The following is a 16,579-nucleotide window of genomic DNA, read 5'->3' on the forward strand; positions in this document are numbered from 1 at the left end:
TAGAGCATTTCCAAATGTCTTATAAATGAGCCAGGAATAAAACCCAAGCACCCACACAACAGTGAACTATGGGCTTTTCTCCTTTCCTTGCAGCCCAGAAAGGGGATGTGCTGCACCCCTTGTAAGTGAGGCATCCCCGAGGTCTGTGCTTTGCAGCATTGCAATGTCTTTCAGCCTGGCTGACTCAGAGGAGATCCTCATACCTGCCCTGGTTCACCCAGAAGCTGCCAGGCAAGTTTTGCTGGTCCCCATCTCTTTTTAATCCAGAGACTGATGTTTGAGGGAGGGGAAATTAAGGGGCTGCTCCCTGCTCTGCTGCCTTGGTGGTTTTGGGGTGTACCTGGAGAAACCTTTGATAAAATTTAAACCTAAGGATGGGGTGCAGGTGCTGTGCAGGACCTGCTCTGCTCTTGCGTTTTGTATTTACTTGGGGCAATGCTGCCCCTCAGAGCGATTCACCTCCTCTGCCTTCCCTGGGGGAGTGGTGGGATGATGAGAAGAAATGCTGCTTTATACTCACTACTTGGTTTTTGGTTGGTTTTCAGTTGGTTTTCTGGTTTTAAGACATCCAGGTGTTCTGAAATTGCAGGAATAACCATTTCTGCTGTACCTGAGATGCTGATCATGGAGTTTTCTGCTTTCTGAAGATGTGATGATGGTTTTGGATAAAGGCTATTACTCCCCCCTGTGTCTTTGTGACCTTTCCCTTGGGTGAAATAGTTTATCCTGCCCAAAGCAGACCTTGCAGAGCTCCCCGTGAGTTTCACTTCTGGTGCAGGGTGAGTTGACACTGTGGAAAAGGGAGGTTTGGCATGTGACCCTTGCCAGTAGCACCAGCACGCCACCCCCCATGCCACCCCCCATCACTCAGCCTTAGTAGCCCTGAACCAAATCCTGGTGACAGCCACAGGAGTCCTTCAGATGCCTTGGGGCTCAGGGTGGTGCTCCCACATTGCTGCTCCACACCATGCTCTGCTCCTGGGGAGCGTGGTGGCCACGACCCCCAGCCCTAGCCTAGCTGCCTGCGTGCAGGAGGAGGCAGGAGGTCCCCCTGCCCGCTGCCATGGTGGTTAGTACGGTCCGGGAGTAACCATGGAAACTGTTTTTTCTCCATCCCTCCCCTTTGCAGATGACTCGGGCGATGAGGAGCCCGCCTCGCAGTCAGACAAGAGCGAGCTGCATGGCACGCTGAAAACCCTTTCGAGTAAGCTGGAGGATCTGAGCACTTGCAATGACCTGATCGCGAAGCATGGGGCGGCCCTGCAGCGCTCGCTCAGCGAGCTGGAGAACCTGAAGCTGCCAGCCGAGAGCGGTGAGAAGATCAAGGCGGTGAATGAACGAGCCACGCTCTTCCGCATCACCTCCAATGCTATGATCAACGTAAGTGCTGCCGGCTGAGCCACCGCGGTTTTGAAGAGGCAGAGGGAGAAGTGTGTTTTCTCCTCCTCTTCCTCCATTGTCCTTCTTCCCCCTGGCACGGCCCCGTTTACTCCCTGTGCACCGGCTCTCTGCAGGAGCTGTGTGTTGGCTCACGGGGCTGGGGCACGGCTTGGGGCTCGGTGCCGGCTCAGCACCACGGCGTGGGGATGGGAAGTTGGGAAGCTGCAGCCTGGGAAGCGGGCATGGGCGCGCGTGAGAGAGACCTGAGATAGAGGTCTGTTACATTTTACAGCGTGCTTTCTGCTCCAAAATAGGATGTTTTGGATGTAAAGCTGGGTAATGAGGCGGTTTGGAGTGCAGAGGGGCTTTCTGCTGTTCCTGGGGGTGGTTTTGTGACTGGCACAGCAATTCGGAGCCCATTGCCTGCTGCAGAGGCAGACCCACATCCTCACCGAGTTCTGTGAAGCTGCTTGTGTTTTACACGATGGGGGAATTTAACCCTGGCGGGGTCCGAGAGCTGTCTCGTGCTGGCTGTGTTCTTCCAGCCCGGCTGCTTAGACGTTGTGAAGCGTGTACTGGCACCAACGCTGCTCCCTGCCTTGTGCAGTGTGATGATGCTTTCTGATTATTTTTTGGACAGCTTCTGTTTGTGGGGTGAATCTGCCTCCATCGCAGGGAGATGACCCTTCTTGAGGAGCCTTGTATTCCCTGGGGAGGGGAAGAGAGAGCAAAACTAAGTGAAATATTTAAAGCAAAAAAACCCCAACCCCAACAAACAACAACAGCCCAAAAACCTAACAGAGCTGGAATCATATGTGAAGGCAGAGCTCGGGGAATTGTGAATGGAGCAGTGCTGTCATTGTGCTGTTCCAGCCCTGAGCAAAAGGAGGTCGTGTGTTCTTTTATGTGGGCTTTTAAAAAATAATAATAATCTTAAATGGGAGCTGGAGGGTACTTGGGAGCCCTGTGGTTGCAGCATCCTCCCAGTCTCCACTCAGGATTTTGTAGCCATGGGGGGAAAGGGTTTCCTGAGACGGTGTTTTGTGTTTTGGAGCAGCTTTGGGGGTGCCTGTGCAGCACACTCCCCGTGGAGAGTTTGTCAAAGTTTTTGGAGTGGGGATGGCAGTGTTGCGAGCGGTGGGAGGTGATGGTGGAGCCCTCAGTGCTGCCAAGGTTTGCTGTTAGGAGGCAGACTAGTGACGGGATGTGGGCAAGGAATTGCTGGGGAGAGGATTTCTCTGGCAGCCTTTTGGGAAGAGATGAGCAGAGCAATATTGGCTATGTCCAGCCCAGAGAGGAGGAGGTTGTGGTGGTTGTGACATGATGAAAGCTTCAGCTAGACTGTCTGGATGGTGGAAAATAGCATGAAAACTGTTGTGCAGGGAAAAAATGGTAGAAAGGTGGTTTGTCCAAAACACTGAGCAGGTGAGAGGGGCCAAGGAGGGAGTGAAGCCTTTGTTTTCAGGTGGGTGTCAAAGGTCTGTTTTTAATAGCATCCTTTTGTACTTCAGCTTGTGGCTGAACATCTTGAGGAGATGTCTGAAGGGGAAGGGCTGAAACATGGAAGAAGCAGGATGGGAGCAGAGTGGCAGCTCCAGGGGTTTGGTTACGGCTGTCACAGCTTCCTGCTGAGCCTGTCGTTTCAGGGGGAGGTGATAGAACTGTGGGCAGGGGATGCTGACCCCGAAGGAAGCAGCGATACTTTGCAGGGGATGGATTAGAAAGCAAGAGGATGGTGAACAGGTCTTGGGGACCAGGAGGGAAGGGGTCTGACAGCCTGACGACCCCATCATGGTGGGGTGGTGCTCCCAGCTCTGCTGTCGCCTTTTCCTGCACAGATTTTTGCACCTTGATTTACCTTTTTCAGTATGGGGTGATGCCTTCTGCAACTGCTGCGTGCACCCTGCCCAGGGAGTCTCGTGGGGTGGGGGCATTGCTCTGTGCAATGCAAAGGTCCCAAAATCTCCCGTATTGAAAGACAAAACATCGCTACAGGGAAGCACATGGAGTCAAGCCATCTCCTGGCAGTAGGTGAAAATACACCCTGCCCCTGCCCACCGCGATCCCTGCAGGCTTCTCAGGGCCACACGTCTCACGGGAGCACAAGGTGATTTTGAGGTGCTGGTAGTGCCTTGCAGGAGCAATTAAACCACCCTTATTTGCCAGATATTCCCCAGAGAGGACTGAGCTAGCAGTGACAGGCTGCTGCCGGCATGTGGATACTGCACGTCCACGCTCTGCCCTGGCTGTAGCACCAAACCTTGCTGATCCGCTCCACCCGGCACAGCCAAATCCTGCCTCCCAGGGCATCGCCTCTGCCGGGGCAGCAGAGATTGGCTTTTGCAGGAGACGCTGTGGCTCACGTCCATGCCTTGGCTGGCTGAGGATGGTGACATGCAGTGCTGCTCGATTGTTGCCGAGATTGCGCTGCGTTCACTACTTTTTCAGTTGCATGCTGGAGCGATTTAGGGGGGTTTGGACCTGTGACCCGCCAGCTACAACAAACCCCCAGGAGTTGTCTGCCCTTTTTATTTTTTTTTTTTTACTGCCCTTTTACTGAGCAGTGCTGGGCTCACAGGAGCAGCCCGGGGCTATGTGCTTAGGTCTTGCTTCTGGTTGCTGGGATCTGTGTGGCTGGTGTTTCCCAGCCGGCAGGCAAGGGACAGGGCAGGGCTGGGCTTTGCTGCCTGCAGCGTGAAGGGATGGATGCTCCAGGGCAAGTGCTTGTGGTTTTCGTCCAGCTGTGTGTGATCCAATTATGTAAATGTCTGAGGAGTAGCTACAAGCAAGTAGAAATAAATAAATATATATGTAAATGAAAGAGCTTCACTGCAAAGGTGACCTCCTTGCTGAATGCTCTGGGTGCTTCTCCTCTGGAGATTGGGAGGAGAAAGTGGCTCGGGCTGTCCCTGGGCTGGTGATGCTCAGAATGATGGAGGAATGTTTTGGCCGAGGCATAGTGGGATGTGCTGGATCTTTGCATTACAGGTGAGGATCTAAAATACAGAGGTGCTGACTGCTGCAGGGCTTAAATTTAGGGCCAGACCTCTGCGAGCCACCTGTTTGCTCTGCTCCCATCTGTACCTGGAGATCTCATGTAACACCATGCCAGGTGAGACTCGTGGCAGAGTTCAGCCTTGCTGGGACCAAGATGCCTGGTGTCAGTGGGGCTGTGAGGAGCAACGAGGGGGAGACACAAAAAAGCAAGTCACAGTCTGCCATGGGGGAGGAGTGGGAGGTGTGTGAAAACAAGAAGCCACAAATTAAGGGGGTAATTAGAGGAAGAGAGATGAAGAGCGCTGCGCTGTATTGCGTAGAGTCATCCAAAGAGCAGGGAAGGCTCCTGTCTCATAATTTAGCAGCAGACAGCAGGCAGGAAGGCCGTGTGGATATGCTGAGGAAGCCAGTTTGGGCGTCAGGAAGAGCTCACAGGGCTGTGGGTGGTGCTAGAAATAGTTTTTTAATGGGAATGGGGTTTGCTACAGTGAAGCTGAGAGGCAGCCAAACTGTATGCGAGCGTGCAGTAGCTGCTCTCCTGGCTTGCTTTGTGCTCCCTTAAGGGATGTGAGCTGGGAGAGCAGCAGGGCTTGGGCTTGGTTTGCTGTTCCTGGGTTAGCTGGCATTTTCCCTAGAAGTTTATGAGGAGCGGAGGTGGAAGAAGACTCTGCTGGGTGGTGCAGCCCAGGCAAGGAGGGATGAGAGAGGCAGCCAGGGCAGAGGTGTGGTGCGAGGTGGGAGATACTGAGCAGGCAAGGTTTTGCGAGAAGGGAGCCCTGCACAGGCTGGCAAGGAGCAGGCCGTTTCAGGGACATGAAGGACTCCATGACTGCTCTTATGAGAGGCCACTGTGCTGGTGGCCACCCAAGCCTATCATGCAGAGGATGCTGGCACCCACTTTGAGGCAGGCTGACTTCCCCACCTAGGTTTTCCTTTCCTGTGGGAACAGATCCATTTGGAGTACTGGCATCCCAAGACACCAGCAAAGAGCATCCTTCGCCCCTCTGAACCTGTAGGGAGGGGTTTTTAGTATGTGAAACACAGTGCTGGAACCAGAAGCGAGATCGATAATGATATGTGCTGCTTCATCCCTGGGGAAGGTGGCTGTGGGTTGTTTGTTTAAGCCTCTCCGGGATGCCCAGCAGCATTCCAGAGGCTGTATCCTCCAGCCCTGGCAGCATTTCTGTCTGTGGAGCCCTCTGGGGCTGTGCTCTGGCTCAGCAGTAGTTATGGGGTGGCCCTGTACCACGAGCTGGTGGCTTGAGGAGTAGCCAGCTTCTCCCTGTGGCCCTGCGTGGCTCCTGGAGACTGAGTGGCATTTGCCCAGTGGAGGCATCCACTCCCGGGTGAGTTGTAGAAGGTCTGAGTGCTGGAGCTGGGGTGATTACAGCTGCTCAATTATTTGTTTGGAGACCTCCTGGGTGCCTGTGCTGGAGCAAGATGTGCTTCCCCAGAGCCATTCCTCTGCCCTCCCAGGGCCCAGTTTCACTGCTCTTTTTGTGAAGTGCCGAGTCTCCCGTGGGGATGCTGCTGTGATTAATCTGTACTCCTGAAATTGTTGCCATGTTAAACCGGACTGATGTTGAGCATGTGCTCTGAGCAGCATCAGGTTCACCAGAGCAGCCTCCAGCCCAGTGTGTGATTTCTAATGGTTTATTTTAGTGATAGGTTAACTGCCGTATGTGTCTGTGCGTGCTTGCAAAACTGCTTAAAGCTGGTAGGAAACAGAGTCCCCGGGATATCTTCCCTGGGGTGACCGCATGGTTGGGGTGATGCTGCCTGTGCAAACCTGGCCAGGTCCCAGCGCAGAGCCAGCTGCTGGCACAGGGTGGGCGTGCGATGCTGTGCCTCAGAGTCCCCCAAACCCATCACGACACAGGGAGGCTGACTGACCTGAACTCTTCTTCATAGTACTCCAGGCAGCTGGGGCAAAGAGGCTGAGCAGGGAGAGAACAGCAGCCCACGGGGATGTTCCCAATACAGCCAGTGGGGCTGGAGGAGCCTCCACCCTGTGCATCCTTATACTACAGGGGCTAATTCAGGCAATGCAGCAAACAAGCTCCAGCTTCAGCCTCCGGATTTACGTCGTTAGTGGCAGGGATTGCCTCCCGCCACTGCCCTCGATGGCCCCAGGCAGATGCTCTATTGCCTCAAATCAGAGCAAAACCCTGCAGCGGGGCTGGATTTCTCTTCCCTGTGACTATTGCAATGGTGATTGTGAAGAGGGAGCTTGTTCTTGCAGGTAATGCAGCCCGTGTTAATTATCTGTGCTATGCTAACAACATGCACACTAATCAGCGCATTGCAAACGATGTCACTGACCCAGAAAACCCCCAGCCTTGGGATTAAATCTTTAACCCAGCCCTAATCCTTGTCAGATGAGAAGGCTGCATCGAGGGGTCTGCATGTCCTGGGGTGGTTTTGCTGTGGATGCACTGCGCTGATGAATAAGTAACTGGTGGGTCCTTGCTGTTACCCGGGGGAGGTGGTGGAAGGTGGTGGGTGTCACCCTGGGTTCTGTCCCTGCCTATACAGCTGTTAGAGTGGGACTGGGGTCCAGGGGTTGTTTAGATGCAGAGCCTGGCCCCTGTGCTCAAAGCTGCTGTGGCTTTCTTTGGAGCATCCTTTATTGCTTTTTTTAAATTTAGAGGTGTGAGGGTATCTCTGATCAGATCCATCCAGACAGGCGGCGCCTTCCTCCAGCTCCCTTCATCATCATTCCCCGTGGTTGCTGAGTCCTTCCAGCCAGATTATATTATGTGTGTGGCTGCTTAGACCTCACGTGCGTCTATGGGACCTCCATGCTGGCCAGGGCTTTCAGCTGGTGCTCCTGCAGACAACTTGCTTTATCCTCACCATGTCTTGGGGCTTCTCACTTTTTCTTCTCCCCCTCCTCCTCTTCCTCCTCATAGTGTTCATCTGACCCTCAGAAGGCTTTAGACTCTCTGCTGGGGCTCCCCTGGGAGCCTTGTGCAAGAGGAAGGGGGACGTATCCGTCACCAGCACCTGATGATGTCTCTCACGGCTCTGTCCTCCTGTTTTTTTGACTGAGTGCGATAACTTCTCTGTTGCAGCTTTCAGTGGAGACTTTCCAGCATTTTTGCTCAGGCGGCTGCTGGATCAGCAGGGCTGCATGTTGGTGGGCTTAGCACGTCGTAGATGGGGATTGCACTGTCAGCAGTGCCTGATGTTGATCAGCAGCTCTGCTGAACCGTGAGACAGCCCAGCCAGGCATTGCCTCTGATGTTAAAACACTGTGCTGTCACCGGGTGAGCCCTGCCCATACCTTGTGTGATCCTCTGGCAGTTGCCCACAGCACATGGGTAGCTGCCACGTGTCTGTGCCTGGTGGTTACTGGTGCGTTGGGGCAGGATGGGAACCTGGGGAGGGCACACAGCAAAGTGTCACTTGGTTAATCCCTTGTGGAGTTCTGCTCCTGGTATTGTAAGGGTTGTGTTCGCCTTTTACTTGGGCTGATGCACCAAGGTGCTTCTCTCCAGCTCCTTCCTCCAGTGTCTGTTGAAGGAGAAGACATTGAAATGGCAGCACGGCTTTCCCGTGGATTTACCCAGAGGAAGTTATGGCACTGGGAGACTAGTGGAATAGAGAGGTGCTGCCTCCAGAGAAGCTGCTGATGGCAGCCACTGCTCCTGCACCACCTTTTGTACAGCAGAGCGGGCTGCAGAGGCATTGCATGAGGCTGAAACTGAGGTACAAACCGAAGCAGCTTCCTCCATGTCCCAGGGCTGGAACTGCCCGTGGGCAATGCCAGCTGCTCGCTGCCACTGCGGCCGCCTGCCATGCGATTGGGGACAGATGCTCTTCCAGCCTGGAGTTCGCTCCATTGGGCAGATGAGAAATTAAGCTGCCAGCGAGAGCCTCATAAATGTCTCTTTGAGAGCTGTTTGCAGGACAGAGCTCTCCAAGCCCACCAGAGCCAGGGTCAGGCCTCCAGGTGTGCTAAAAGCAGGGGCTGGCTGCTCTCTTGGTGTTGGCTCTTCTGCTTTGCCAGGGTCCCCACACTGCTGTAGTGGGTTTTGTTGGTTTGGGCAAGCGAAGAGGAAGGATGGAACTACAGCAGCCACTTTGGAGATACCTCCTGGCCAGGGAAGAGCTGATGCTGGGAGCTTCCCTGGGAGCTGATTTTTGGTGCAAGGAGAAAGGCCCTGCTGCTGGCTGGGTGGGCAAGAGCATTAAAAGGAAAAGCTGAAGATGTTAAGCATTGCCGAAGGAGACCAGTGAAAGTGCACGATCCTGGGCTGGCTGCTCTACAGCAGGAGGTCCCAGCATGAAGTCTCAGTTCCCCACCTCAGCTCCAGCTGTATCTTTTATGCTGGTCCTGGTGCATCCTTGGCATGCTGTGGTGCCCTGACAAACCCTCTGGCATGGCCAGCGAAGGCTGCTGTGTGCTGCTCAGCGAGGCTTGGGGTGGAAGGGGTAGTACCGAATGCCGAAGCATCCAGCAAATGCCTGAGTTGTTTTTCCACCAGGGAGCGATGCTTTGGAAACCAGACCCTGTGTGTTTGCTGGCCTACAGCTCCCGGCTGGCATCACTTTGGTCTGTAACCCACGGGCAGCGTTGGCTTATTCTGCTTCTCAGGGCCACAATGAAAATTTCCTTTTATCGTGCCAAGTACACGATAGTTGCAGATTCAGTCGCCTACGTAAAGGCTGCATGGGTACGGGATTAGAACCTGTTAACATAGCTGGGCTGGCAGATTTGCCACTGTTTAACACTGATCCTTTCTTTGTTGCGTGAGGTGGATTACATGTCTGTAATGGTGCTTGCTGCAATCAGTCTGGCTGTGGTGCCAGCGCAGGCCCCGGACTGCCTCTGCTGCTTTGGACCCTGGGATGAGGTCCTCTTTTGAGGAACTACACCCAGGGCAAGGTGTGTGTGGCTGGCTAAGCAGTGCTGAACCTGCCTCATGGAGGAAAATGCTGGTGTCTTTGTATCATTTAGGCAGATGGCCCATAATAACACGATAAGGTAGTAAAACTCCCAGAGACACGACCAGGAGACCAGATCCGACTCCCAGCTGAGTATGGACATCTCCATCTTGGACATCTCTGACTCTGAGGGAATCCACAGTCCCCAGAGAGAAACCGGTGCTGCTGGGGTGCACGGTGCCACCTGGAACAGGATCATCAGTGATTTTGTGAGCACCTTGGGTGAGCGTTGGAGGTCTTGCTGAGATGCTGGCATTGGCAACGTGCAGTGTGAGCAGCAGGTCACCAAGAGGTGGTCTGGAGCCTGCTCTGCTCTGGCGTCTTCCCACTCCCCCTTGGGGCACTAACGGGCTTTTCTATATCCATGCATTTCTGTAGCACCCATTTTTGCCTGGATGTAAAGCTCCTTCCAATGTAACACTTAAGTATGGAAAGAAAGGCAATAAGAAGTAGGATGATTTTCTGTGTTGAACTCACACCTGCTGCCCTCACAGGTTTTTATGGAATGCCACTTCATTTTTTTTTTTTGTGGTGGTGTGACCTGATGAGGCTCAGCTCAACACCTTCTTTCAGGCTCTCCTCAGCCCTGCCCCAGGGAGAAGCAGCCTCTCGGTGTGTCTGCATCCTCCTGCTTCAGACAGCTGGGATGATCTTGAGCCAGCTGAGGGTCACTCCAAGAATTTGGGACAGATTTGCCATTATTTAAGCTGTCTGTGTTGATCTGGATGTTTCCCTGTGCTGCTGCTTTGGTGGTGTCCAGCCAGCCTGGCCTTGGGCCACCGGCACGTCTGTGGGTACCTTCGCTGTTGCGGCAGATGACTATGCTCAAAACCACGTCTTGTTGCGATCTGACTGTTGATGTGAGATGATTTGGGACTCAGGTCAGCTTCGTCCTTGTATTTTCCCTTTTGCTTTCTGCTCAAGAGTATTTTGGTGGAGGGTAAGGACAAATTAATCCTGTCTTGGTCCAAACGCTCTGTGTATCTCACCGCTTTGAATCCAAACAACTCATTTTTATGCCGTGCCATGCACCTGGGTTGCTGACACGGTGTGAATGCGGTCAGAGCTAAAAAGAGGATCAGAAATTGCCCTTCCCTGGGGGGGCTGTTATGCAGTAAGCAGCAGCACAGATGTGTCCCAGGCTTTTGATGACTCCAGGAAGGAAGGGAGCACTTATCTCTGAGGCACCAGATGCATGCAAAAAGGCAAGGCACTATTTCCCCTCATGAATGAAGTGATGGCTCTTGCTGCATAATTCACTGTTGAAAAAGAGATGATTGAATGCATCTGGCAGTTGCTTGTCTCATGTCACTCCTGGGTGATGAAGTACTCCTTGTCCCATGCAGGCAAAGGAAGGGTCTGGTTGAGGAGCAGGAGATGTCGCTCCCAGAACAGCAGGCACTTCCTGGTAGGTTTTTTCCTCCCCAAGGTTAGATTTGCAGAACTGTTCCTTCGGGATGCTCAGGGCAGGTGGGACTACAGGTTTGAGCACGTTCTCTCGGCATCCATCAGCATCACGCTGGAGGTGGTAAAAAGCTTAGCCTTGCTAGGCCTCCTGAGAAGTTGTCATCCCCTGTGGTTCAGACCCCTGCGCAGAAATCTGGCATACCTCGATGTGACCATTTACACTTTCAAGCTAATTAACCTAATTTCTTTATTCCTTATACCTATTTTTGACTGCTCTCGTTGAGGAACCCAGAAGCACTGCTGCTCTGCAGAGGTGCCCACAGGTGTGTGACACCATCACCACCTTGGCAGGGTGCGGGTGACCTCAGGTGATCATTTTCAGCAGCATAGATAATCCACGGACTGTTAACAGTGTTCCTGTTAGCCTGCAGCAAGCTGTGAAATCTGGTATATTTGCCATGACAAACGTGTGAAAAGTGCTAAATTTGCCCATCATGGCAGCGACTGCTGAGCATGGGGACAGACCACAGAGCTGGTGGCACCACATCTCGCCTTCTGCTGCCCAGCAGGATCTTGATGGCACCTTGCCTCTTCCTCCATGGGAATTTGGAGGAGTCTCAATGGTGTTTTTCCATGAATACATGCTGTTTTGACCACCTTGGCCGTGCCTCCTTGTCTCGACAAGTAATTTACAGCACCACCATCCAACACTGAATTAGGACCTGCTACAACTTGTTCCAGCAACTGGGAGAAAGAGAAGCCACCTCTGTCCCTCCTGCCACCTGGTTGCAGGTAATGCTGGACTCCTCTGGGACCTTGGACCTGTACTGCAGATGGATGGAACTTGCTTTTATCTTCAGTCATTGGTGACCTGCCAGAATTGCCAAGATGACGAGGGGTAAGCACTGTTCGGGACATTCAGGGGTGACTAAGCAGCCCTGCTTCCTACCCTTACTTTCATCTTGATTGTTTTCAAGCAGGCTTGCTTGTGGCGAAGGAGAACATCTTGGCCACTGCTCTCTGACCCTGACGATGCTGAGGAATGGTACGGCCTCTGGGCTGCAAGGCTGGCAGTTGGACTTTGGGACTCTATCCAGCTCTGGCCCTGTGGCAAAAGTTGGGGCACGTTGTGCCACCTCCTGTACCCTGCCATCTCCCCTGTATGTGAGGAGGCATCAGCTAGGGTGCTGGAGGATTAAAAGCATTCTCCTGCTGGGATGGGATGCTGGGTGGGGATGGGCACAGCATCTTCTGCTGGTCCCTCTCCTTGCTCATGAGGAGACTTTTGAGGAGGGCAGCAGATAAAGTTTGTGTAGGTGCAGTAGAATGGGAGGAAGAAATCACCTTTTTCTCTAGGAGGCACTGAAAGCAGGTGACTTCCCTCGTGATAGACCCTGCTCCGGGGTGTTAGCAGGTGGCTCCCTGAAAGCTGCATGCACAGCACTGCTGTGCCCTGTCCCTGCCTGGCTGGGCTGGGGGTAGGAGCTGCCCTGTTCTGCAGGAGTGGAGCAAATGTTGGTGCTGTCCGAACCCCACCTGCATCCAGGCACTGCTTAAACACAGCTGCTTCATGGTAGTGATGGCTCGGGGGGATGTGGGTGTATGGGGTATGACTTGGTCTTCCTGGTGCTGCAGGAGAGCTGTAGGGTGGGTAAACTCTGCAGATGATGACGGAGATATCTGTATGAAGGCTGTATCTTTAGATGTGCATTGCCTCGACACCCCAGCCATATAGCTCACTAGGAAATTGCTTTTCTTTTGCTTTCATCCTGCAAACTGGGGGCTACGTTCTCCTTTGTGGTACATTCATAAAGCAGGCTCTTGCCTGCTGACCTTTGCGAGGATGGCCTGTGTCCCTGCACCAGCGTAATGTGGATTTGTGGCTGTCTCTTGCTTACCACCCAGATCAGGTTCAGCTGTAACTAAATTTAGCTGCCACTCCATAAGGGTTTTATAAGCTGGATTTCAAGGTGTTGCTCTGCTTGGCTGTTGCAGTTGTTTGCACCTTTGAATCACCAAGCCAGGGGTTAATGAAGTGAATGAGTGGTGACCTGGGATGCTGGAGTTTGGGGCAGGTTTGTGTCCCTTGCCCTCACCTTAATCTGCACCAGGACTGGTCCGAGGCAGCTGGTCGCATCCCTCCGGGATTGCTGGTGGGGTCTTCCCTTTGCTCCTCAGCTTCCCTCAGAGGAAGGATTGCTGCCACCAAAAGTGGTTGTCTGCCTTTATCCTGTGTGGTTTGTAAGAGGTGTTGCTGTTGGGGACGATGTGACACAACCCACTGATGGAGGTGGGAAGCAGCGATGCGTGCGAGCGATGAAGCAGAAGGTCCAGGTTCCCCCGCGGGTGTTCCCAGCTTCTGTTTGAGGTAAGATGGGTACTAGGGAAACAGTGGGTGGCTCCTGGACCCTTTACCTCTGGCTTCACCTGAAACAAGAGCAGGCAGGAGGACAATGAGGGTGAGCAGCTTGTGGGTGCTTTCAGCCTAGGTCCTGACCACTGGCTGGGCTGTTGTGACAGGGGCAGTGGCCCAGGAGGGGAGTGGAGTCAGGAGTCATCCCAGCATGGTGCAGAGCAGTGAGCCAAACCTGCCTGAAGTCAGGATTTGGCAGAGTGGGGGCATGAAGGGATTGTCTCCTTCCCTGGGTCCAAGCTTGTCCTGGGACCTTGTCATGCCATCTCCTGCTGCAGCTGGTCCTCCTTGGCTGCCCCAGTGGGTCGAGGTGTGGGAGCATCATTCTTGATGCTTCTTTGGGTATGGCTGGAGTGTGAGGGTTCCAGGGCACTGCTGGTGTGGTTGGAGTGGTGGCAGCAGGGTAAGCTATGTGTCCCTGTGCACAGCATCTCTGATTATCTGTGGCTCTGCCTGAGGGAAGGCATGTGGAGAGCATCCCACCGAGGTGCTGCCTCCTGCTCTGGCTGTTGTGCGCAGTGAATGTCGCTGCTCTTTCCTCCCTTCCTGCATGATGGTCACTTGCTGCTCAGGTTCTCACCGTCATGCCCCAGATCCACGCCCGGCAAGACATTCCCCTTTCCAACTTTGTCTCCCATTTGCCTTCACTCCCCTCTCCTCCAGGACTGTTTTCCTAGCTACATTTCCTTGCTCTGCAGTGGCACCAAACAGCCCGGGGAGCTGGTGGTGCTCAGCCAGCTGGAAAAAGCATCTTGGTGATGGATGTCACCGAGAGCGGTGGCAAAGCTGTCCCAGCCTGGAACAGAAGACCTGGCTGAGCAGTCCCGGAGGAGCCTTGTGACTGGTTTCCTTCCGGATTTGTTTCCTTTGGAAGCATCGGGCTGGCCTCCTCGATGTGTGTCCCCACACCGAGCAGCAGCGCCACGCTGGCATGCCAGCTCTGGTGCAGTGTGTCCAGGGGCTCCATCCTGCATCTCAGGGGGATGGGGACAGTGTGCAGCAAGGGGTTTCGCTGGAAGAGGAACGTGTGTCCAAGGGGATGCTGCAGCTCTCTGGGCTTTTGTGGCTGTGACCAGAAGTAAGTCATGTCATGTCCTTCAGTGGACGGCAGCAGCCAGCGGCATTTTAATTACTGCTGCTGACAGCTGGGGACGATGTGGCCCCGGAGGATGTCAGGCTGTGGCTGCATTTCATGTGCCTGTTTCTTTGTCTTGGGGAAGGGTCATCATGGCTCCTCGCTTGAGCTGGTGCTGTGTAAGCAAATACCGTAATGCAAGAACTACTGATCTTGGGTTTGTTATTGCTAAAGTTGGGGACAGCCAAAACAGGCTTATCCAAGGTGGGGGTTGGTTTGAGCTGCTGAAGGGAGTGGGGCTGTTGGGTGGTGAGCTGGGATGGAGCCGAGACGTGGCTGAGACCTGGCTCCTCATGGACCATGTGAGCAGCCAGGGGGGTTGAGAAAACCTGACAGCCAAGCCCGAGATAAGGGCTGGGGTTCATTTCCCTTCAATATCGACCTTTCTGGGGGAGATGCTCGTGTCTGAGCTGCTCATGCTCAGCTCCCTGCAGCCCCGGGGAGCTCATGGGCTGGTGCTGTGGGGCTGCCCCAGCTCTCCACGCGGGGGTTCTGGGGTGTATTTTGGCTCAGGAATGAGCTCTCTTGATGGAGACTGTGGTGATAAAATACACCCTCAGCCCTGTTCAGTGCTACTCTCGCCTCCGGCAAGCATCCCTGTGAAACTCTGCACTGTCTGGCTGTAGGAGTTACAAAAGCAAATTAGTAACTTTTAATTTGCTTGGCTGCTGCTGGCAGCTGCTGAGCTGGGTTTGGGGGATCTTTCTGGCAGGATGTTCTCATGTTGCCACCCTCAGCATCGCTTCTCTTCCAACAAACAAATGTGGTGCTCTTTTGTGTTGGATCCAGATGCTTCATGAGTATATAGGTTTGGATCAGACCATGGGGATGGCGCTTGTGCCAGTGTCTGAATTACAGAGAAAGGTGGCCTTACAGTCTTTCAAAAACAGAATAAATCCTGTGCATACATACCCCAGCCAGCTCCTAAATCCACATGGACACAAGTTGTGGAGTGCTGCCAGGAACAAGGACCAGCTATGTGAAGGTAGCACTGCTGCTGGTGGGGTCTGAGGCCACATGAGGGCCATCTTGGTCATCTTCCCAAAACCTCCCCACACTTGGTGGAGGAGGTCTGCAAAGCCAGCAGCCACTTCTCCATCACTTGGATTTTTAAATTTTTTTAACGGCTGTAAATGAAGCCTGTCAGTGCAGATTTCCCTTTGGAGTACAGCATAGGTCCATGGAGCTTAGCAGCCTTGGGATGGGAGGACCCGAGGTTTGATATGCTGCGATTTTTATTTAGGACTTTGATTCCTGTCAACTGATCAAGCAATTTCTCCTCCACATCCCGCTGCTCTCTGCAGCCTGGTGACACATTGGAGGGCTGGCTTTGTGTGGCTTCTCTATAATTACCTCCTTTTCTCCTAATTTACCATTATACCTTACAAACTGTGTTTAATTGCAGCGTGATAATTACAGGCGATCTCCTAGCGCATCGTTTTAAAGCGCTCAACCCGCTGAGCCAGGGACAGCCAGCAATTTCCATCCTCAGTGCCAGTGAGCTGCGCCAAAATGGGTATTTCTGTGCCCGCTGTATGTGAGAGGGACCTTTGGAGCAGATAATGAGCTTTGCTGGGCTGGGAAGGTCACAGCCACTATCTTATTACTTGCCCTTATGGTTTCATCCTCTTATTGCAAGGCATCAGCGTAATAAAAGAAGCCAGCAGGCCAGCTCGGGGCATGGGTTTGTTCTAACTGGCAGGAGGCTTCAGCTTGAAGCTGGGGGTACAGAGGCATCAGGGCAGGGTCTGCCTGTGGGCTCTGTGGCCATGCGTGGTTGCCAGTGGGACTTTTTGGGGTAGGGAGAGGAGCTGAGTTGTTTCCAGAGAATGAGGTGAAAATGTGGTGTGAAGCACCCTGAAAAACTGCGGTTTGGTCTCGCATCTCCCTGTGCCCATCCCTGTGGGGTCCATGCCTCATGTGAGGAGGAGCTGGGTGGTCCCTGTCAGGCTGGGAGGATGCAGGATGGGACAGGGACAGAATCCTGACACCTCCCTGCCTGCAATCAGAGAAAGAGCAAAGCGGGGGGACCTGCTGCATTGCTCCAAGCTTGCAGGAGCCACGTTGCCCATCGTGGCGCTGAGGATGTGCAAAGGGCTCTGCTCTTCGCCTTTCCTGGGGGCATTTCCACCCTTTCTCCTGGCTAATGATAGTCTTAATGCCCTTGCAGTGTGGTGCTTGCAGGGGAATAGTTGTTGCGCTCAGGCGGGTGGGCATCTCCATTGGTGTGACAGCACTGCTGAGTTGCTTCCTGGAGTTGCTGATGGCCACAAATAGAAATCCAGAGGCTGAGAGGC

The 16,579-nt window shown here is 53.6% G+C and overlaps 1 protein-coding gene across 2 annotated transcripts in view; it reads left to right on the forward strand.

Annotated features, from left to right (window-relative positions):
• The window catches only part of OSBP2 (oxysterol binding protein 2), a 116,829-nt gene that overhangs the window by 82,868 nt on the left and 17,382 nt on the right, over positions 1 to 16,579 (forward strand). For both annotated transcript variants that reach the window (XM_040607350.1, XM_040607359.1), the window contains one exon: positions 1,130 to 1,380. In XM_040607350.1, the coding sequence (XP_040463284.1) occupies positions 1,130 to 1,380 (251 nt within the window). The remainder of the gene's footprint in view (positions 1 to 1,129; positions 1,381 to 16,579) is intronic.

Source organism: Falco naumanni, chromosome 1 (genome assembly GCF_017639655.2).
Source record: "Falco naumanni isolate bFalNau1 chromosome 1, bFalNau1.pat, whole genome shotgun sequence".
Classification (NCBI taxonomy): domain Eukaryota; kingdom Metazoa; phylum Chordata; class Aves; order Falconiformes; family Falconidae; genus Falco; species Falco naumanni.